Source organism: Dipodomys spectabilis, unplaced genomic scaffold, assembly GCF_019054845.1.
Source record: "Dipodomys spectabilis isolate Male_0828 unplaced genomic scaffold, ASM1905484v1 ptg000108l, whole genome shotgun sequence".
Taxonomy (NCBI): Eukaryota; Metazoa; Chordata; class Mammalia; order Rodentia; family Heteromyidae; genus Dipodomys; species Dipodomys spectabilis.
In genome coordinates, this window is record NW_024870785.1 from 9,238,437 (window position 1) to 9,260,990 (window position 22,554).

A 22,554-nucleotide genomic window follows, 5' to 3' on the forward strand; every position below is an offset into this window, starting at 1 on the left:
TGACAAAATAGTAATCGCTTGTTTGTGCCAGTGTGTGTGTGGAATGTGGAGCCAGAGATATAACTCAACGGTAGCGTGTGTATCTATCATACGATTCAATTCAGTTCAATCCCCAGCACTACAAACCAAACAAAACCCCACAAAGACAGACAGATGTTTGGGAATAATGAGCCATGAGAGTCTGAAGGCCAGGTAGAAGAAGCCATCAGTGGAGAGTGCACCTACTCTCATCCAACTCTGCAAGCCTATGCAGAGCCCGATAAACTGTGCCATACTCAGCTTAAAAAAAAAAGGGCCCTGCAGTACTAGCATGTCTGTGCACATGCCATGCACACACACGCTCACACGCACACGCACACACACGCACACACACACACACACACACGCACACACGCACACACACACACGACTGAAATATGCTCAAATTTCAGATTAAAAGGAATTTAGACTTTCTTTCCTGCTTTATAGATCGAGTATCCCTAATCTAAACTCTTTGATTTTGTGCAAATACATAATGAGATTATCTTGGGGATAGGACCCAAGTCTAAACATGAAATAAGTTTTTGTTTCATACATACATTATGTGACCAGAAGGCAACTTCATACAGTATTTTAGTGGCCCTGCATGACAGAGACCATCAAAATGAGGTCAAATATAGAATCTTCCAGTTGAGGTGTCTTGTCAGCCTCATGGAATATACTGGAGTTCTAGTTTTTAGATTAGGAATATTCAACCTGTATTCTCAAAATTGTTTTCCTAAGGACCATTTCCTTAGGCAAAGGCCAGGAGATGCAAGGAAAGCTCCCAGGACAATGGCCCAGATTCTGGCCAGCCTGCAGTATACTCCATCCTTCCAGAATGCTTCATTCTCAGACAACATGAGCAACTAGTAACACAGGAACTAAGCAAGTATTAACCAAGTAGCGTTTCAAAAGTATACTATTAGCTGAGCACTGGTGGTTCAACCTGTAATCCTAGCTACTCAGGAGGCTGAGATCTTAGGATCACAGTTCAAAGCCAGCCCCAGCTCAGGCAACAAAGTCTGTGAAATTTATCTTCAATTAACCACCAGAAAACTGGAAGTGGAGCTGTGGCTCAAAGTGGCAAAGCACCAGCCTTGAGAGCAAAAAGCTTAGGGACAGCGCCCAGGGCCTAAGTTCATGGCCCATGCCTGACCAAAAAACAAACTATATCTACTACTCAGGATATATTTACAGATTTTTTTAATTGGCTTTTAAGTCTTCAAATCTAAACACCTTGTAAAAACATCCAGATTTCTGTTTGAGGAGTCACAAAGTATCAGTGACAAAAAATAATCAGGTTTACTAGTTGCTAACAGTGGCTTGTGGGAAATCAGCCCAACCTGTTCCTTAAGTGCAGTAACTGTAGCATCCAAGTTCTTCTGTAAAGACACCACTTGCTCCTCGTACTTCTTTGTGAGCCCTGTAACAATGCTCTCATGCTGCTCTCTGGCTCGCTGAAGTGTTTCAGAGTGATGAAGATCAACCAGTTGCTGCTTTAAGCTTTCCAGAGCCATTTCAGTTGTTCTGGACTTCTTGATCATCTAGTCCAATACACAAAGGGCATCCATGTTAACAGTATTTAAACTCTGTGCTCCCCATGGACTTTAAAACTCAACTAGGCTCTAATGAGAGTAAAGAAGCAAGCCAGGTGCTGGTAGCTCATGCCTGTAATCCTAGCTACTCAAGAGGAGATCTGAGAATGGAGCTTCAAAGGCGGCCCAGATGAACAAATTCAATAAACTAACAAAAAGCTGAATGAAGAGCTGTGGCTCAAGTGGTAGAAACTAAGTGGTGAGTGAAAAAGCTGGGAGAGAATGAGAAGCCTGAGTTCAAGTCCCAGTACTGGCACACACTGACAAATATACACATCTATACACACATATATACACACACACACACACACACACACAAAGGGGTTTCTCCCCCTCATGGCCTTTGTTCCTTAAAACCGCCCTAGCTGCTGCCCATACGAAGGCCCTGGTTTGCTGGATATGATACTTGTTGAAAATATAGATTCCTAGCTGGGCATCTGTAATCCTAGCTACTCAGGAGGCTGAGACCTGAGGATCACGGTTCAAAGCCAGCTGGGGCAAGAAAGTCCATGAGACTCTTATCTCTAATAAACCACTCAGAAAACAGGAAGTGGCGCTGTGGCTCAAGTGGTAGAGCGCTAGCCTTGAGTGAAGAGCTGAGGAATTGCACCCAAGCCCAGAGTTCAAGCCCCACCACCACCAACAACAACAACAACAAAGATTCCATAGTTACCAGAGGAGTATGAAAGAGGATTTTACGCAGCATAACAGCAATGTGGGTGTCAGGCAAGGAATCTGCTGCTCGGAGTAAGGTTAACAGTGTTGTGTGCAATGCTCTGTGAGCAAAGTGTGTTGCAACTCAATTGTTAGGTCACAGAAAAATGACAACTGCACCTGGAAAAGCTGGTAACACTTGCCAGTGGTCATATATTAAATGCAAACTTTTTTGTTGTTCTGTTTGTGTTTGTCTTTGGTTTGGGTTTTTCTTTGTTTTTGTGCTGGTCCTGGAGCTTAAACTGAGGGCCTGGGAGCTATCCCTGAGCTTTTTTGGTCAAAGCTCACAGCTCCACTTCCAGCTTTTTTCTGGTTAATTGGAAATACTATTTTCATAGACTTTCCAGCTCAGGCTGGCTTTGAACTGTGATCATCCCCAGATCTCAGCCTCCTGAGTAGCTAGGATTACAGGAGTGAGCCACTAAAGCTCAGCAGTTTCTGTCTTTTTAGACAAGATCTCATCATGTTGCTGAAGATGACTTCAAATTCCTGAGTTCAAGTGATCCTCCTACTGTCTCTGAGTGGCTGTGACCACAGGTAAGTGCTACCCACCCTGCTAAAAACAAAGTATTGAAAACACAGCTGGTACTGCAGGAAAAACAAAAGCCCCCAAAGGGTTTCCTAATCCACCTGGTTTATGTTATGCATCAGAGCAAGAGAAAATTAATGCTGCAGATGGAATTAAAGGTATTAATCAGATGACCTTAAAATAAGAATGTGCTGCATTCTCCGGTGTAATCAGAGAGACTAGGTGGCCACAAGGGCAGGTGAGGGAAAAATGAGGGAGAGGGTAATAATGTTCGACAAGAGATGTACTCATTATCTTATGTATGTAACTGTAACTCCTCTGTATATCACGTTTAGAATTTAAAAAAAAAAAAATTTTAGGCTGGAAAAGATTGGATTCTGTTCCAGAAAGTAACGTGGTCTTGCTATCTCCTTGACCCTAGCCCAGTGAGATCCTTATCAGACCACTAACCTCCAGAACTATAAGATAAACTTGCCCTTTGACATTTTTTGGATAGCATCTCCCAGTTTTGCCCGAGGTTGATCTCAAATTCCTGTCTATGCCTCCTAAGTAGGTGGGGATCGCAGACACATGCCACCATGCCTAGTTTGGTGGTTGAGATGAGGTCTTGCCTCAAATTTGATCCTCCTGATCTCCATCTTCCAAAATGATTAAGACAAAAAAAAAATTATGGTAATCTCTTAGGGTAACAATAGGAAACTATACACTTGGAATATACAGATGAAAAAGGTGCAGACTTTTGAAGAGTAGTGAGGTCCCCCTTTCCAATCCTAAAACACAAGGTAAAGCACCAGTTATAACAGGGCAGAAACAGAAATACATAAGAAAAGAAACACTCACTCAACACACACTGATCACCAACTAAGTACCAAGCACCAAGCTAGATAAGTTATGAAGATAAGGGCAGCCCACGGAAATCTTTGAGTTGTTCCTGGACTGCTATAATACAGGTGGATCGCTTGGCTTGAGGAAAAACTCAAGAAGCAAAAAAAAAAAAAAAAGCCAACAACTGTGATGGGGCTTATTGAACCAACAGTCAGTGCGTTCCAGGGAAATGATGACAGATACACAACTACATAGTCAAAGACCACACGGTCATCTTCACATGGTATTTTGTCCCACAGGGAAAGTGGGTCACTGAAAGGCGTTAGGCAAGGAATGACAAAATCAGAACTGTATTCTAGAAAGATTACTCAGCTGGCTCCAAGAGAACTTGTGGGAAAAGTAAGATCAAAGTGTAGTTGAGAGACTTCTACAATTAGAAGAAAAAAATTAGAGACATGCTGGGCGCTGGTGGCTCGTAAATACCTGTAATCCTAACTACTCAGGAGGCTGAGATCTGAGGATCATGGTTCAAAGCCAGCCTTGGGCAGGAAAGTCCATGAAATCTTATCTCCAATTAACTACCAGAAAGCCAGAAGTGTAGCTGTGACTCAAAGTAGGAGATCGGTAACCTTGAGCAAAAGAGCTGAGGGAAAGCACCCCAGGCCCTGAGTTCAAGCCCCACAACCACCACTACCAACAACGATGGACGTATAGACATCGCCAGAACTTAGAGCTGGCTAGCTGAGGAGAGCAGAGGAGCCAAGGTCTTTCCCCAGACACCTGCAGATGTCATCACCCCCCTCCAAGAGAAGAGGAAGAGAAGCAGGCTGTGGAGGAAGCTACGTAAGGTCTTCTAAATTTAATCCTTCCTCATCATGAGGGTGCTTAAGTAAATGTCATGCAACAAGTTTTGACCATAAAGATAAATGGCTCACCTTTTCTTCGTTGCCTTTCAATGCTTGTATTTGGGTCTCCAGTGATTTCACTTGTACCTCAAGCTGGATCTCCCTCTCTTTTCCGTTCTGGAAGAGTTTCTGTGACTCTCGAAGGCTGAGGGTCAAACCATCCTTTTCATCTAGGGCATGGAAAAGGTTTTGGAAAATGTCACTGTAAAGAGGGCCTAACTGTGACAATTCCTAAGAGATCTTTACCATAGAAAAGAAGCATTGCTGAATAAGTCGGGCAAAAGAATGTTAGCTAATTCAGAAAAGGAATGATTTATAAAAATAAAAATTACTTTCAAGACTCCAAAAACATTGCAACAGAATCACTGCCTTTAATTTCTTTTTATTGCACCCCTTTCTGGGGCCAGAAATCTTAATAATTTCAGCATTTGTTTACCTGAGAGGCTACACAGATATAATATATCCTTGTTAACTAAAAATAGAGCTCTGAGGATCGAGGCATGGTGGTGCACACTTAGAATCCCAGCAGGCAGGAAGCTGAGGCCAGTTTGTCAATAAAAGAAAAAGTATCTCAGAGCCAATTGCCCTGTATCCATACAGGCAATGGCCTTTTTAACCTAGTCTTAAATTCTTCCCACATTTTTGTTATAACAGCTTCCCTCAAAATGAATTTTGCCAGGAGCTGGTGCCTCACCCATATATTCTTAGCTACTCAGGAGGCTGAGATGTGAGGATCACAGTTCAAAGTCAGTCCAGGCAGGAAAGTCTGTGAGACTCTTATCTGCAATTAATCACCAGACAACTGGAATTGGCACTATGGCTCAAATTGGTAGAGTGCTAACCTGGAGCAAAGAGCTCAAGGACAGAGCCCAGGTCCCAAGTTCAAGTCCCACAAGCAAAATAAAAAAAGAATTCATGAGTATTAGAGAAAAAGAGCCTTTCACTCTCAATTAAATGTGAAATGAGCTGGAGTTCAGTCACAAAATTCTTCTACAGATGAAAGTTCAACATGAACCACAGTCCTGTAGCCTTCAAGAAGCAGGCTGGTTAGGATTAGAAGCTGAACTTCCTCCAAGTGATCACACCAGATAGGGCAACCTTTTCTATGGCAACTCAGAGCCTCTCACAATTTCCTTGGCTTAAAATGTTTATGCTGATTTGTAGGCTTGGAAAATGTTGCACTGCAAACTAAACAAATCACTCTGGGAATTAGAATACGTTGTCCAAGGTAATGACATAAGGGATAAACATCTTTTTTAAGGCAGAATGCCCTCAAGAAAGTTAAATAATGCTCATTGAGTCTAACAGCCCAAAAGAGGTGGAGCAGTAAAATATAGAACAAGAAGAAGATGGGGGGAAAAAAAGAATTGCAGAATAGTATGTTCTCAAAGGAAATAATCCAAGGCCAAGGACCCAGAAGTAATGAGGTTTTCTCTCACTCACTCTGACCCAGTCCAATGAGCTTACTAGAAACAGAAAAGATAGACAAGTAACACAATCAAGTGAGTTTAGTAGGAAAGGCTGTCCAGCCACGGGGTAGCTGAGTGTAAAGCAGAGCCCACAGCCGCTGGACCCTACCTTGGGTCATCAGCAGCTGATGATTCAGGTATCGAATCTGGCGCTCGCTCTCATTTAGTTTTTCCACCAAGTTGTCAAGCTGTCTCTCTTTGGCTTTGTTCAGAACCTGAAGCTGAATAATCTGAACATTCTCTGGAGAACCTGCTTTGGAATTTAAAGGTTATTTGTTAGAGAAAAACACACATACCAAAGTATAAGTATACCGTCATTAAGGGTGTTTTTTTTTTCAGATTATGGACACAATGCACAGTATTATGAAATCACTTCCACAGATTGTAATGAACATTAAAAAAAAAAAAATCAAGAAAGAATAGTAACAAAATAATTCAGTCCTGGGCTGGGAAGGTGGCTCAGTGGTAGAGCACTTGTCTTCCATGCCTGAGGCCCTGGGTTCGATTCCTCAGCACCACATAAGCAAAAAGGAAAAAGCCGGAAGTGGCGCTGTGGCTCAAGTGGTAGAGCGCTAGCCTTGAGCTGAAGAGCTGAGGGACAGTGCCCAGGCCCAGAGTTCAGGCCCCACAAATGGACCCAAAAAAAAAAAAAAAAATTCAGTCCTTTAGTTAGTTGGTTTGGTGGTATTGGGGTTTAAACTCAGGGCTTCTAGCTTGTTAGATGAGTACTCTACTCCAAAGTTAGATTTCCAGGCCCCTCCCACCCACTCCATCCACGCTTACCCTCCTAACCCCCCCCCCCTCCACTCCATCTTTTTTTTCTTTTTTTTTTGCACTGGTTATTCTAAAGAAGAGTTTTGCTGTTTATTTTGGTTTGGGGTGGGGTTTGTTTTGTTTTAGTCTTTAGTTTCTACCCCTCCACATCTCAGACCACAGTCAGGATCTCAATCCCCTTATCTTATTTTACACTTGGTCAAAGCTATGATTCGCTCAAAGCACCAAAGCCAGCTTCTCTCTGATAAGAGAGTCTCAGTGTTTTATGTCAGGACTATAGCCTGGACCTGAGATCCTCCAGATCTCAGCCTCCCAAGTAGCTAAGATTATAGCATGAGCCACTGATTAAATTTGAAAAAAAAAACAAAAATGTAATACTGGAAATATCTCTTAGGCCTTACAGCAGTTAGGATATCTGAGCGCCATCTCTCTCCAAACTCTTCATTACTTTGCTTTTTCAAACTCTATGACTATAAAACTCTAATCAGCAAACTTGACAACTAACCTTATGTTATTTTTTTTTGGGGGGGGGGGGTCCAGTCATGGGGCCTGAACTCTGGATCTAGGTGCTGTCCCTCGGCTCTTCAGCTCAAGGCTAACGCTCTACTACTTGAGCCACAGTGCCACTTCCGGCTTTTTTTTTTTTTTTTTTGCTTATGTGGTACTGAAGAATCGAACCCAAGGCCTCATGCATGCAAGGCAAGCGCTCTACCACTGAGCCACCTTCCCAGCCCTAACCTTATGTTATTTACTTAACTTTCAAACATGGGAGTTTAAGAAAATGTAACTGGGATAGTAAACAGATGTAAGACCTCTGCCTCGTCTACACCCTCACCCTAAAGCCAATTAGACCATTAGCCAATTAGACCTAATTCCACAGTGGACAGAACATTTGAGCAGAACGGGGCTGCTCTCACATTTGCTATTGACTCTGTCCAGAAAAAGTTCTGGGCCACCCCCACCAAAGCCATCCTGGACCCTAGGGGAAGCAACACTACAATGTCACAGCACGAAAATCCAGTGTGTTTTGTGGCCTAACCCAGATAACCAGGAGTATCCTGCACAACTTTTCCCCAACTAAGGAGAAAAACAAACTGTAACCACACTCTGGTTTTTCAACATGCAAAATAATTGGAAGTTATTTAATATGCTAGAGTGCATGGCAATAAACTAATTTAGGATAGTCACTGTACAAATTTAGGGTTGCAGCATTTTGGGGTTTCTTGGTTGCTTTTTTTTAAAACTGACACTTCATCTCAGATTTTTCTTGTAGTACTTTTTCTATGAGTACTTTTGTTTTTGGGTTGTTTCTGGTTGGTACCAGAGGCTAGACTCAGAGCTTCATGCTTGCTGGACAAGCATTGTACCATTTGAGCCACATTCCTAACACCTTCAGGCGTTAGTTTGTCTTTCAGATAGGGTCTCAGGCTTTGGGTCAGGCCGGCTCAGACTACAATCTCCTACCTCTGCCTTCCAAGTAACTGGGATTACAGGCAAGAGCCAACTACATTCAGCACTTTTCTTATTTCATATTTATACATAAACTACCAAGAAAAAAATGGAGCAACTAGGATTGTGACTGAGCCTGAGATGTAAATTCTAAAGTAATTTATTAAGCTGGGCATGGCTCCCACCTATAATCATAGCTACTCAGGAGGATGAGTATGAAGATAATGGTTCAAAGTCAGCCCGTGAGACTCATCTGCAATTAACTACCAGAAAACCAGAAGTGGAGTGGGGACTCAAAGTGGTAGAGCACTAGCCTTGTGCATAAAATCTCAAGGACAATTTCCAGGTCCTGAATTCAAGCCTCATAACCAACAGAAAAAAAAATTTATTATATTAAAACATAAAAGTCAAATGTAAAAATAAGACAATAGGGCTGGGAAGGTGGCTCAGTGGTAGAGCGCTTGCCTTGCATACTGAGACCCTGGGTTCGATTCCTCAGCACCACATAGCAGAAAAAAGCCAGAAGTGGAGCTGTGGCTCAAGAGGTAGAGCACTAGCCTTAAGCTGCAGAGCTGAGGGACAGCACCCAGGCTCAGAGTTCAGGCCCCATGACTGGCTAAAAATAAATAAATAATAGCTGATTAAATTCTTTTTATAAAATGAAAAATCTGAGACTGATGAGAAAATTTTATCGCATTTGCCAAAGTAGACTTCAGTAAGAAACACAGGAAGCTCACAAAAAATTCTAAAAACCAGAATGACTATGATATACAGCTGAGAAATTTTAACTATTATGAAAATTTTCATATACATTTTAAGAAAGTAGAGAGATGAGCAAAATGAACCCCAAGAACCCACCTTCAGGATTTAACAATGATGAATTCATGGCCAGTTTTGCGTCTCTATATTCCCAACCAATATTCATTATTCCCCAACAACCTTTATATCTTTCCCTTCTTGTGGTGCCACGGAGCGAATCCAGAGCCTTGTGTGTACTAAGCAAGCACTCTCCCACTAAGCTACATTTCTAGCCCTGGGGTTTTTGGAGACAAGGTTTTATATGCAGCTCAGGCTGGTTTTCAACTCAGGATCTTCCTGCGCCAGACTCCCAAATGCTGAGATCAATATATTATTGTGAACTAAAGCTCAGATTCACAACCAGTTCAGTACAAATCTCTAAAAACAAGGGCCCTTTTGAAATAGCTAGACAATTCTTTGGTCATACTTAAAGTTTTGGGAACCAGATGCTGGTGACATTTATCTATAATCCTAGCTACTCAGGAGGCTGAGATCTGAGGATCATGTTTCCAAGACTGGTCAGGGAAGTTCATGAGACGCTAATCTCCAATTAACCACCAAAAAGGCAAAAGTGGAATTGTGGCTCAAGTGGTAGAGAGCACTGGCCTTGAATAAAAAAGCTAAGGGAAAGCACCCAGGCCCTAAGTTCAAGCCCCACTACTGGCACATGTACACATACATGCAAATGCATGCACATACACATACACACTCAACACACACACACACAAATAACCCACGAACGGCCAGTGTTCAAAATCTCCCAATTACATTATTAAAAATAAATATAAATATGACACCTACTTTCATTAGCTCCTAAAAACTGTTGTTGCAAGCCTTCAAATCTATCGCTTCCAGCTGTTTCCTGCCCTGGTGAACTACTGCTCTGAACAGAAGATTGATATGGTTTATATATCACTTTATATGGTTCCAGAGTTTGACCGTTGGGACTTTGTGATGAACCAAATTGCTATGAAAACATGAAAAATGAAATGATTTATTAGGATTAGTGGAGATTTTGTCCAAAATTATCTAAATTAGACTCCTTGATTTCACGCTATAAATGCTAACTGGAGTACAGTTACAAACTTTTTATAGACATCTTTGCTTGGAATAATTTAATACTGTTAATTCCTTCATTCTTCACATTGCATGATTATACAATAAAAATAACCTCCTTGAATGGATAAAAATATCTTGTCGATAAGTGACATATAACAACAACTAGCAAAATAAGGCACTTCTTGTCACTGAGAAATTGTAAAAAGTAACATATCCTGAGGCCTTACTTCACTAAACAATCCCAGAGAAAAAAATAGTGGTTTTTCTTCCTTAGCATTCATCTTGCTGACTCCTATAAAACCATACAAAACAGGTATTTACTTTGAGTGTCTGATCTAAGATCTGTTCTAAGGAATTTGAGTAAATGATTTCATCTACATAAAATGACTATTTAAATGACTCTATTAAGATACCAAGCCCGGGCATTGATGGCTCATGCCTGTAATCCTTGCTATTCAGGAGGCTAAGATCTGAGGATCACAGTTCAAAGCCAGCATAGGCAGAAAAGTCCATGAGACTCTTATCTCCAGTAAGCCACCAGAAAACTGGAAATAGCGCTGTGGCTCAAGTGGTAGAGCGCTCTTTTTGAGCTAAAGAGCTGAGAGACAATGCCCAGGCCCAGAGTTCAAGCCCCATGACCAAAAAAAAAAAGATACCAAGAGTACATCTTCTCACAAGAAAGTAATAAAAACCAGAAGCTCCCAGGCACTGGTGGCTCACGCCTGTAATCCTAGCTACTCAGAAGGCTAAGATCTGAGAATCATAGTTCAAAGCCAGCCCAAGGCAGAAAAGTCTGTGAGAATCTTATCTCCAATTAGCCACTCAGAAAACAAGAATTGGCACTATGGCTCAAATAGTAGAGTGCTCGCCTTGAGCTGAAGAGCTCAGGGACAGTGCCCAGGCCCAGAGTTCAAACCCCACAACCTACAAAAAAAAAAAAAAAAACAGAAGCAACAGTAAATAAGGATAATTTCAGACTGAGAGACTTTTCTGCTCAGAGCTAGCTTTAAATCCTCATCCTCTAGATCTCAGCCTCCTGAGTAGTTAGTATTACAGGCATGAGCCACTGGTGCCCTGGCTATAATTTTCTAAAACATATAAAACACACCAAAAAAGTATATATATACACACAAATTCTGGAACATCAGATTCCCATGATACCTGAAAATGGTTCCTTTGAGGATCTGAAAATTTCATTACATCGGTTGGTTGGTTATGAAGTTCCTGCTTCTGACCAGTGGTAAACGGTCTAAAGTTTTCAGGAAGGTGATACAAATCAGCCTGCTCATGTTTATGGGGAGGACTGTATCCACTTCCGCCTTCATCACCACCTTCTCCATCATGGTATCCAGGAAGCTGATTTTCTTCCCAGCCATTGCCATGTTTCTCGCCAAGGAATAAACCCTGAATTGCATTATATTCCTGTTAGGTAACACACATAAGAGGAAAGCACTTGGGTCTATTTTCAAACCCTCAGAGAAGTCACAGCAGATACTTACATTTACACTCGAAGGTTTGGGCAGCACTTGGTGCTCATTCCAGTTTCTCTCCAATTGCTCAGGAGGATGAAGTCTTAAGAAAGAGCAGTACTTTAGATTTAAGGAATCCCATTTATTTGGACAGAGATAACACAAAGAACCCCTAAGATTCTACTACGTGTTGTTTAGTAATTGCCGTTTTCCCTTCAACCTTCTCTCAACCTTTTACAAATGGGTCAGCAATTTTCTACTCATGAACGTTAGAACCCAAAGAAGACTTATAGGATGCCACAACAAGAGAAACTGGCAGCAGCTCCTTACTCTCGTTCTGGGCCACCCTCGCTGCAGTCGGAGTAGTGGAGATCCGGAGAGGAAAGTTCGTCATCCAGCATATCATGGGGGAGGTCTGTGAGTAATTGCTGCAACTGAGTCAGGAAAATCTCATCAGTGTCAGAGCAGATGCCCCCCGCCCCGCAAAAAAAAAAAAAAAAAAGCTGGCTTGGAGCTAGCCAAGTGTGATCTTACAAGTGAGACAAGTTTCTAAAGCCTCCAGTTAAGTCATCTCTTAACATTCTACAGGAATCGTGCTCAGCATTTCACTTGAGGAGAGGGGGATATGTACATTGGGTTTTAGAGTAAAAGACTTTTTTTTCTACAAAGGGTGTCAGATTTAAAACCACATACACAAATTCAGCCAGTCACAATGATGACCACAGTGGCACTGTGTCAGACGGGGCAGATCTGCTTTGGTAGTCACACCTTGGGGACTCAACGGTTCGACTTACAACAGGGAAGGTGAGCTGCCAGCTGCATTCGGCCCAGGTGGTGAGAAGGGCAGGGGCAGCAGATGGCCTGGTCCCACTGCAGCCCTGGCAATGTGAGGGAAAACCCTTGGGGAGGGACTAATTAGTACACAGCCATCTAATTCCAATTATGAAAAGATATATAATACTCCACTCTAATAAAGCACCTGGGATCCCATTTTCCACAGTTATCTCTCCTCAAATCCCAATATGAAGTGTCTCAAAACTTCTAATCATGAGACTCAAATAATAATTTATTGCTAAATGATTTATAGTGGGTCTGATTTTAGCAACTTCTCCTTAGAAACTAAGCATCCGTTTAATTTACAAGTGACTAAGTCTCTCCAGAGTACCTAAGTTAATACCATAAAACCATACTATGCGTTAACTTTGAACACATTAAATATTCTGCAAAACTGAATGGTAGGAGTTCAAATTCAATGCCTCATAGACTATAGCAAGTGACTGTAATTTTTTCTTATTGCTTCGGCCTTTTGTGGTTCTGTTTTTTCTTTTTTTTCTTTTTTTTTGGTCGTGGGGCTTGAATTCTGGGCTTGGGCACTGTCCCTGCGCTCTTCAGCTCAAGGTGAGCACTCTACTGCTTGAGCCACAGTGTCACTTCGGGTTTTCTAGTGGTTTATTGGAGATAAAGAGTCTCCCGGACTTTCCTGCCCGGGCTGGCTTTGAACCTCGATCCTCAGAATCTCAGCCTCCTGAGTAGCCAAGATTACAGGCATGAGCCACCAGCACCCAGCTGTTCTGTTTTTTCTTTAGGGGAGATATTCTTTTGCTGTTATTTTGACTGGGAGTTTGGGTTTGCAGTTCTTTTGGTTTTCAATGTCTGCAATTGATATAAGGGAAAGGCAAAGAAACTATACATATCTGAGTATCAGTTCAAAGCCAGCTAAAGGCAAGAAAATCCATGAGACTCTTACATCTAATAATTTACCAAACTACCTCAATAAGGCAAGAAGTAGAGCTGTGGTTCAAGTGGTAGAGTACGAGCCATGAACCAAAAGGCTCAGGGACAGCACCCAGGACTGATACAAGAAAAAAAAAAAAAAAAGAGGAAAAAGAAAAGACTTTTCTTAAAACATGTATCATAAGCGGGGCACCAGTGACTCATGCCTATAACCCTAACTATCCCAGGAGGCTGAGATCTGAGGATCGCGGTTTGAGGTCAGGCAGGACAGGAAAGTCCATGACTCTTATCTCCAATAAACTATTCAGAAAAAGCCAGAAGTGGTGCTGTGGCTCAAGTGGTGGAGTGCTATCCTTGAATACAAAAAGGCCCAGAGACAAAGTTGAACAAAGCTCTGAATGTTCCAAATTGTCAACTGAGATCTTTTTCTTTTTCCTCTTTTTATTATCTTTAAGTAGTTGCCAAATTGTCAACTGAGTTTTGATGAGAAAGAATGTGGGGTTGGGCCTGGGGTACATGCAGTGGAATGGGAGATACCTCCTCACTCCTTATATAGTTCTGACCATCACTGGATTTTTCAAAAAGTGATTTCTCAATCTATTTGGTTCTTTAAAGTGAAACAAAAGAAAGATATTCTTTCTAAGGAAGTTCTTTATCTTCAAATCAACTTGATATTAAAAATCAAGACCTGGGGCTGGGAAGGTGGCTCAGTGGTAGAGTGCTTGCCTTGCATGCATGAGGCCTGGGGTTTGATTCCTCAGCACCACATAAACAGAAAAAGCCGGAAGTGACGCTGTGGCTCAAGTGGTAGAGCGCTAGCCTTGAGCTGAAGAACTAACTGGAGGGACAGCGTCCAGGTCCAGAGTTCAAGCTCCACAACTGACCAAAAAAGAAAAAATATTTTTAATTAAAAATCAAGAACTTGTACTTTTCTTGTTGACTTCTTGGTAGCTGCTCATGCACAACAATTGAAAAAAAAATCATTTTGAGGGGGCTGGGAAGGTGGCTCAGTGGTAGAGTGCATGCCTTGCATGAATGCGGCCCTGGGTTCGATTCCTCAGCATGACATAAACAGAAAAAGCCGGAAGTGGTGCTGTGGCTCTAGTGGTAGAATGCTAGCCTTGAGCTGAAGAGCTGAGGGACAGTGCCCAGGCCCAGAGTTCAGGCCCCATGACTGACAAAAAAAAAAATCATTTTGAGAATTAACTAAATCAGAGTTGGTCCAAAGACAAAGAACAAAAAAGACAAACCACCAATAAGAACAGACAACTGAGGGACACATAAACACACCACAAGCCTAACTGAAAGGCAACAAAACAATTCTATGAAGACAAAATAAAACTCCTTTATCAAGGACTTTGAAAATTAGCCCATCTGTCCTGTCTATAATTATGCATCACTGCTTTAAAGATAAACACTATTCCACACATTACACCAGGAAAAAAACAAAATCAATGTGTTATACTTACATTAAGTAAGGAGTCCTGCACTGAAAGAATGTTTTCTTCTAAACCTTCAGCAAGCTTCAAGTACATAACCTTGTAACTGAGGGGATTCTTAACAGAGGTATCTGCACAGTACATTGCCCTCCTCTCACAAAGACAAAAAAAGCTGCATAACTTTAGCAGTTATGATAGTTTTCTCTGAGATTAACAAAACCGGCTCCCCATGGGGGAAAGACAACTAATTTGAACTGAGCAATCAACATATCAAAATGCTCCTGGATCCGCAGGTAGACTTATGAAGGAACAGAAATATCCCTATAGCATTTAGTCTTGTGGTTTACATATATACTAACATTTTTTTTTTTTTTTTTTGGGTCCGGTAGTGGAGCCTGAACTCTGGGTCTGGGCGCTGTCCCTCAGCTCTTCAGCTCAAGGCTAGTGCTCTACCACTTGAGCCACAGCACCACTTCTGGCTTTTTTCTTTTTGCTTATGTGGTGCTGAGGAATCGAACCCAGGGCTTCAGGCATGCAAGGCAAGCGCTCTACCACTGAGCCACCTTCCCAGCCCCTATACTAACATTTTTAAATAGCTTAGTTCATCTTCACAAACTTCCTCTGACACATTCTCTGACAGAGCTGAAGCTTTCTTTTTTTTTTTTTTTTTGCTTATGTGGTGTTGAGGAATCGAACCCAGGGCCTCATGCATTGCATGGCAAGCACTCTACCACTGAGCCACCTTTCCAGCCCCAGAGCTGAAGCTTTCTTACTCTGGGTTCTATGACTTCCAGGAAGAAGCTAAAGCAGGTAAAGTCCTCCTAACAAAGTCATTCAAGAGCAAGATCCGAACCTGCGATCAAAATGTACCCTCCTGCTATTGACTATCAGGTCAATTTTTTTTTTTTTTTTTTTGTCAGTCGTGGGGCTTGTACTCTGGGCCTGGGCGTTGTTCCTCAGCTCTTCAGCTCAAGGTGAACGCTCTACCACTTGAGCTACAGCGCCACTTCCGGTTTTCTGGTGGTTTATTGGAGATAGGAGTCTCACGGTCTCTCCTGCCCGGGCTGGCTTTGAACCGTGATCCTCAGATCTCAGCCTCCTGAGTAGCTAGGATTACAAGCATGAGCTAAACAATAAAATTTATAAACTAAAGCTGTAGTCCCTAGATTATTCTGGCTTTTGAAAAAAATCAATTCCATACTGAGCCTTTTTAGATATGTTTTAAAATTGGTGCTTTGATTAAAATAAACATTCTACTTAATTTACGTCTATGAAAGTATTATTATTATTAATGCTGGGATCATTTTTAGAAATGGATGTATTAGGTAGACTGCTTGAAAGGCATGTGACTGTTGGCTACTCAGTTTTCTGCTTTTCTCTTGGGAGGAGTTGTGTGGCTTGTAATCTGAGAATGCTTGCTTTCCTGTGTGTCAGGGATTAGAGGCTGTAAAGACAAGTCCGTTTAGTTAATTTAAATTGACAGTTCTAATAAAAGCTTCACTTTGTTGTCCGTTGTACATTCTCACAGGGTTATTGCATAGTGTTTGGTTGATGAAGTTCTTTGAGTTAATAAATCATGTCTCCCCCCACCTCTCCATCCCATATATACCTTTTCTCTTTCTAGGAAATAACATATGAAGTAATTTATATAGAATGATTTACAATTTGTCTTTTCTAGAGAAGGTATCTCAGCTGAAAGACAATGATGTCCCAGTTGAGAAGATTACTACTTGCAGTTGAAAAGCAATCTGTTGAATTTGAAAACTGGAAGTGGCACTGTGGCTCAAGTGGTAGAGCACTAGCCTTGAGCTGAAGGAGGGACAGCGCCCAGGCCCAGAGTTCAAGCCCCATAATCAACAACAAATAAATATTCAGAATGAAAAAACAACAAAAAAAGGCCATCTCAGTCATTAAATTCCCTGGCATTGGCAGGGGAAAACTTACCTAGGTTGCTGTATATCTGAAAGAGAAATATGGCAACACTTATCAGACAGGTAAGAGTTGCACTTGGATAATGTCTCATAGGGTTTAGGGCTACAAATACAGGCTGGGAAGGTGGCTCAGTGGTAGAGTGCTTGCCTAGCATGCATGAGACCTGGATTCCATTCCTCAGCACCACGTACACAGAAAAAGCCAGAAGTGGTGCTATGGCTCAGGTGGTAGAGTGCAAGCCTTGAGCAAAAGAAGCTCAGGGGCAGTGCCCAGGACCAGAGTTCAAGCCTCAGGGCTGGCCAAAAAAAAAGGACACAGGCATTCCTCCAAGCCAAGCCGTCCCTTTTACAGGTAAGCAAAGCAAAGGCCAAAGAACACAGGGACAAGCCAATAAGAAATGAAAGTTTCAAATAAGTAAGTTTCAAAGCCAGAATCAGCCTGAATCTCTCAATTTTCACTTTTCCTCTCTCCATCTATGTGACATTTCATTTATTTCTACACCTTCATCCTGCCAATGAGAAGCTGGTATTTTTGTTTCTTGGAAAAATACTTGTATGTAATGGGGGAAACTCACAAAGAGCAATCAGAGAAACTATTAAAATAGGTAAAGGAGCCAGGCACAGCAGTAAACACGTGTAAATCCCATGTAGAAGATGAAGGCAGTAAGATCACAGTTTGAGGCTGGCCAGGGGTAAGAGAGAGAGGTAACAAGATCTCAAAAGACAAATTTGGGAGAGAAGCAAAAGCCTGCAATCCCAGCTACTCAAGAGGCTCAGAGAAAGAAAGATCGTAGTTCAAGGCTAACCTTTGAGACCCTATCTGAAAAATTAAAACAAAAAGGGAAGCTGGGCACTGGTGGCTCATGCCGGTAATCCTAGCTACTCAGGAGGCTGAGATCTGAGGATCGCGGTTCAAAGCCAGCCCGGGCAGGAGAGACCGTGAGACTCCTATCTCCAATAAACCACCAGAAAACCGGAAGGGGCGCTGTAGCTCAAGTGGTAGAGCGCTCGCCTTGAGCTAAAGAGCTGAGGGACAGCACCCAGGCCCAGAGTTCAAGCCCCATGACCGACAAAAAAAAAAAAAGCTAAAGGAAATTATATGCAAAATATGATCGAAAATATGAAAACTTTTAAGACACATCATTTCTTGAATTTTCTTGGGTAATGACAAGAAAATTCACTGTCAGTCAGTGTGAGAACTCTTACCAGTATGAGAACAAAACAACAACATGTTCCCATAATTACATCAGTAAGGCAGTCAATAAATAGAAGAAAGCTGTACAATGGAATCCTGCCCCTCCAATGCACCATTCCAAGCTCCTGGGAGCTGTAGTATTCTGTTTGTTTGTTTTTTGGGTCCAGTCGTGGGGACTGAACTCTGAGCCTAGGCGCTGTCCCTCAGCTCTTCAGCTCAAGGCTAGCACTCTACCACTTGAGCCACAGCGCCACTTCCGGCTTTTTTCTTTTTGCTTATGTGGTGCTGAGGAATCGAACCCAGGGCCTCAGGCATTCAAGGTAAGAGCTCTACCACTGAGCCACCTTCCCAGCCCTGGAGCTGTAGTATTCTATTACTAAACTACTAACATAAAATCCAAGAGGGACCACTGCCAGGTATGAATTTCTCTCCACCATCTGCTCCTTAAACCATCCTACCTTTCTGCTCAAGATCGTTTTCAAGTATATCACCACCAAATGAACCATCAACAGCAAGTACTACCTTAACCACCAGCTCCAAAATTTCTCCATATGTAAGTTAAGCTTCCTCTCTAGGTGAACAATAATCAAGCTATTTCTTGGAAACGCAGAAAAGCACATGGATACTCTGGCATGCCTAAGTGACATCTGCCTTTAGCCACGGTTTTACCAATGACTGAGCAGCTTATAACAACCATTCCTATTCACAACAGTAAGTAACTCATGGAGTAACAGGCACTCATTCACCTTTGAAGGGTCCAAATACCCATCAGCTTACAGCATTTTGCCTTGTTTGGTTTTAAAGGAAAATAAATACCCTCAAAATGATACATGATGATCACAAAGAAAAGCTGGGAAGGACTGAGTTTAGAGTCTTTTTGTTTTTCTTAGTAACTCACCTCCTTCTCTCTCTCATAGTCTTCTTTGTCATATTCTTCATCTTCATTTTGTGTTTGCAGTGCCACACTGCCGAAGTCTAATGACATGGTCCTCCTATGGGAAAGGGAAGATGTTTGAGTCCTAAAATGCACATCTATCCAGAACTACACTAAGAGATGCTGTATACAATGCCAAAGACAATAGCCTTGGAAGAAAATACACATGACTCACATATGAAAAACAGTATATACACAAAAAATATTAATACTATACATACAAAAACTAAGATAATTAAACTACAAGAATACCAGAGAGAAAAATCTTGAGAATAAGCTCAAGCAAAATTTCAAAGTTGATGTATTATACATGACACAGGCAGGATCCCCTGTAGTTTACACGATTGTTTGAACACAAACCCAAATTTCATGCTTTACAAAGAGAAAGTCTCTAAATCCTGAGCTTAATGACGATTACCCGAGAAATCATTTACAATCTGTTAAAAAAAACCATAGAGTGCACAACAAAAATGGACTTAAATGTCCTGCTCTTAAGCATGTAAGATCAGATTCTGGAAAAACTCTAAGAAGTGAAGGACATGAAACTATATCATTATGAGGTTCCAGTTCCACAGGGAAGAGGAACTCGAGATGAATTTTAAACCCCAGATAGGTTAATTACTTAAATTTCACTCAAGGATCCTGATACTGCACCTAAAATCCCCACAATTTCAAAACACTGAACAATTCTGACCAAGTATCAACGATTATCTGGCCTAATACCATCTCTGCTAATTCATAAAGGAAACACTTGATGGAAACATAACCACAAAAATTTTGTATAAGGCAAAAAGGTATCATTAATAAATCAAATACTATGTATCAAAAATACAACACTAACAAAGTCAAAAAATAAAATTCTTTTGTGTTGTTGGTCGTGATCTTGAACTCTGGGCCTGGACGCTGTCCCTCAACTCTTCAGCTCAAGGCTAGTGCTCTACTACTTGAGCCACAGCACCACTTCCAGCATTTTCTGTTTATGTGATGCTGAGGAACCGAACCCAGGACCTTAGACATGCGAGGCAAGCACTCTACCACTGAGCCACATTCCCAGCCTCCAAAAGATAAAACTCTAGCAACTAGAAAAGTATTTGCAAAACAGTCTCACCAGATACATTTTGCAAGGAAAAGGAAACACAGTTCAAAATGGACAAATAACAATTTATTAAAAATAAGAAATAAAAATGTTCAATTAACTTGAAAAAGCTGAGTTTATGGAGAATTCAAGAAATAAAATGATACTTTTAACCACTTACATGAAGGAAAAAAAAACACAAAACAGTAAAACCCATTGTTGGCTATTTTGTGTGGTTTATAAACTGCTGGTGAAAATACGAACTGCTAAAACCAGCTTGAAAACCACTGATATTAACATATGGAAAAACAAACATTTGCCTGAGTCAAACTAGTTCTGAATTCGGAAATACTATTCCACACTAGTAAAACTAGTAAATATTTCCATGTATCTTGACTCAGAAGATTTACTGTTTAAAGAAATCAAAATGCAAACTGAGTATACTGTATTCTTTTGAAAACATAGCTGACTAAGATCTTCAGTCTAGAAAGGATTTTTGTTCCAAAGCCATTAATAAGAATATTAAGGGGCTGGGAAGTTGGCTCAGTGGTAGAGCGCTTGCCTTGCATGCCTGAGGCCCTGGGTTCGATTCCTCAGCACCACATAAGCAAAAAGAAAAAAGCCGGAAGTGGCGCTGTGGCTCAAGTGGTAGAGCGCTAGCCTTGAGCTGAAGAGCTGAGGGATAGCACTAAGGCCCAGAGTTCAGGCCCCACGACCCGGCCCAAAAAAACAAAACAAAAAAAAAAGAATATTAAAAAGTGTATCTAGGGCTGGGAAGATGGCTCAGTGGTAGATTGCTTGCCTTGCATGCATGAGGCCCTGGGTTCGATTCCTCAGCACCACATAAGCAGAAAAAGCCAGAAGTGGCGCTGTGGCTCAAGTGGTAGAGTGCTAGCCTTGAGCTGAAGAGCTGAGGGACAGTGCCCAAGCCCAGAGTTCAGGCCCCACAACTAACAAAAAAAAAAAAAAAGTGTATCTATCCTTTAGTTCTACTTTGATCAGTCTACTGACTTAACACTGACTGCGTTGTCCCTATTTTCTTTGCCCTCCTTGCAAAGAAACTATAGATGTGTTTGGTAGGACAAAATATCCCAGTTTTGTTTTGCTTTTTAAGTAGTACTGTTTTGGACTCCTTTAATAAATTATAAGCACCCTGTAAGCAGAATTAAAATGTATCTGCTCCTAGTTGCTGAGTTAATGTTACCCAGTAGGAATTCATTATTTCAATAAAATTTTATTGAATATCATGAAGAATGAATCCACACTATATCCCACATGCAGGCAAGAAAGACATGGTACCAGTTCAGTGATATAAAGAAATAGTTGCAATGGTGCACTGTAATAAATTCTGCAGAAGAAAATACATGGCACAAATTAATTTGGGCACCAGACTAAAAAGGAGAACAGAAACTTTACAGAAAAAGAAGGGAAAAAAAAAGAGCCTTTACATTATAGACCTTAAAGGACACAATAAGGCTAAGAGGTTAAGGAATAAAGACCTTTATTCAGACAACCTGGGCTCAATTTTGGCTCTAATACTTATCACCTGTGCAATCTTAAACTGCTTTCACTTCTGCACTAATGAATTAGATGTAAACACACAAAAACCAGCCTCCACCTATATCTGAGCAAAGACAAATGGGACAACCAGTAGGAAACCTTCAACTAATACAAATTCATCTTCCTGATACTGTCCCCCACAAAATAAGTCACTTTCAGACTGTATTCACAAGCTCATGGGCTTCAATATCAAACCGTCTTACCTTAGCTGAATGCAACTACCCATCTAGGGACTGCATGTGAACTGGAAGGCATTATGAAGGTTATCTAGTAAAATTCAACCTAAATCAAGACTCATTTTCATGACCTCCAGATGTAATAGCTAGGGGCTGGGAAGGTGGAGCGCTTGCCTTGCATGCTCAAGGCCCTGGGTTCGATTCCTCAGCACCACATAAGCAAAAAGCCGGAAGTGGCACTGTGGCTCAAGTGCTAGCCTTGAGCTGAAGAGCTGAGGGACAGTGCCCAGGCCCAGAGTTCAGGCCCCATGACCGGACCCAAAAAAAAAAAAAAAAAAAAACCAGATGTAATAGGTAGATGGCTGTAGAGGGGGTATCAGAATCGCTTCTGGAAGTTAGGAAATTCCACTTCATTCCGCAAACAGGTTAAACTTCTTTCCGAATGTACCACACCTGGCGGGAGACGCCTCACCTCAATCCTTCATCAGGCACTGGTTTCCAAGATTACCAAGGACCACGGTGGAGGGAAACACCAAACAGGACGTCTTACAACAATGGGTGTCAACACCTTGGGTTTAGGACTGGGGACAGCTGGTGGGACAAACAGATCCAGGAGGATCAAAGGCAAGAGACTGTGAAGTGAAAAAGGAGCAAGTATATAGCATGCCCCCGCCCCCTCAATGAGGCAGGTGCCCATGGACTGAACTACATACAGTAAAGGAAATAAATACATATATTTTTTTTTAAATGCATAGTACTGCACCCCCGCAGGACCTTACCGAAGCTCCACTCAGCCTGGATCAGGCACCGCGAGTGCAAAGCTGCAGGGAGGAGGAGGCGGAGGAGGGGGGGTCCCAGAGCCCCTGGAACTGCAGGCGCGGGTGGGTGTGGGAGGCGGAGGCG

General features: G+C 41.8%; 1 protein-coding gene across 1 annotated transcript in view; it reads right to left on the reverse strand.

The window, feature by feature from the left end:
* Cep152 (centrosomal protein 152) overlaps positions 1–22,149 on the reverse strand; it is a 66,787-nt gene extending 44,638 nt beyond the window's left edge. The window contains exons 1-9 of the mRNA XM_042687846.1: positions 22,124–22,149; positions 18,805–18,898; positions 11,938–12,041; positions 11,638–11,710; positions 11,300–11,542; positions 9,881–10,046; positions 6,168–6,311; positions 4,620–4,759; positions 1,365–1,565 (exon numbers count right to left, since the gene is read on the reverse strand). Of these exons, the coding sequence (XP_042543780.1) occupies positions 1,365–1,565; positions 4,620–4,759; positions 6,168–6,311; positions 9,881–10,046; positions 11,300–11,542; positions 11,638–11,710; positions 11,938–12,041; positions 18,805–18,891 (1,158 nt within the window). The 5' untranslated portion in view covers positions 18,892–18,898; positions 22,124–22,149. The remainder of the gene's footprint in view (positions 1–1,364; positions 1,566–4,619; positions 4,760–6,167; positions 6,312–9,880; positions 10,047–11,299; positions 11,543–11,637; positions 11,711–11,937; positions 12,042–18,804; positions 18,899–22,123) is intronic.
* Between the last annotated feature and the right edge of the window lie 405 nt (positions 22,150–22,554).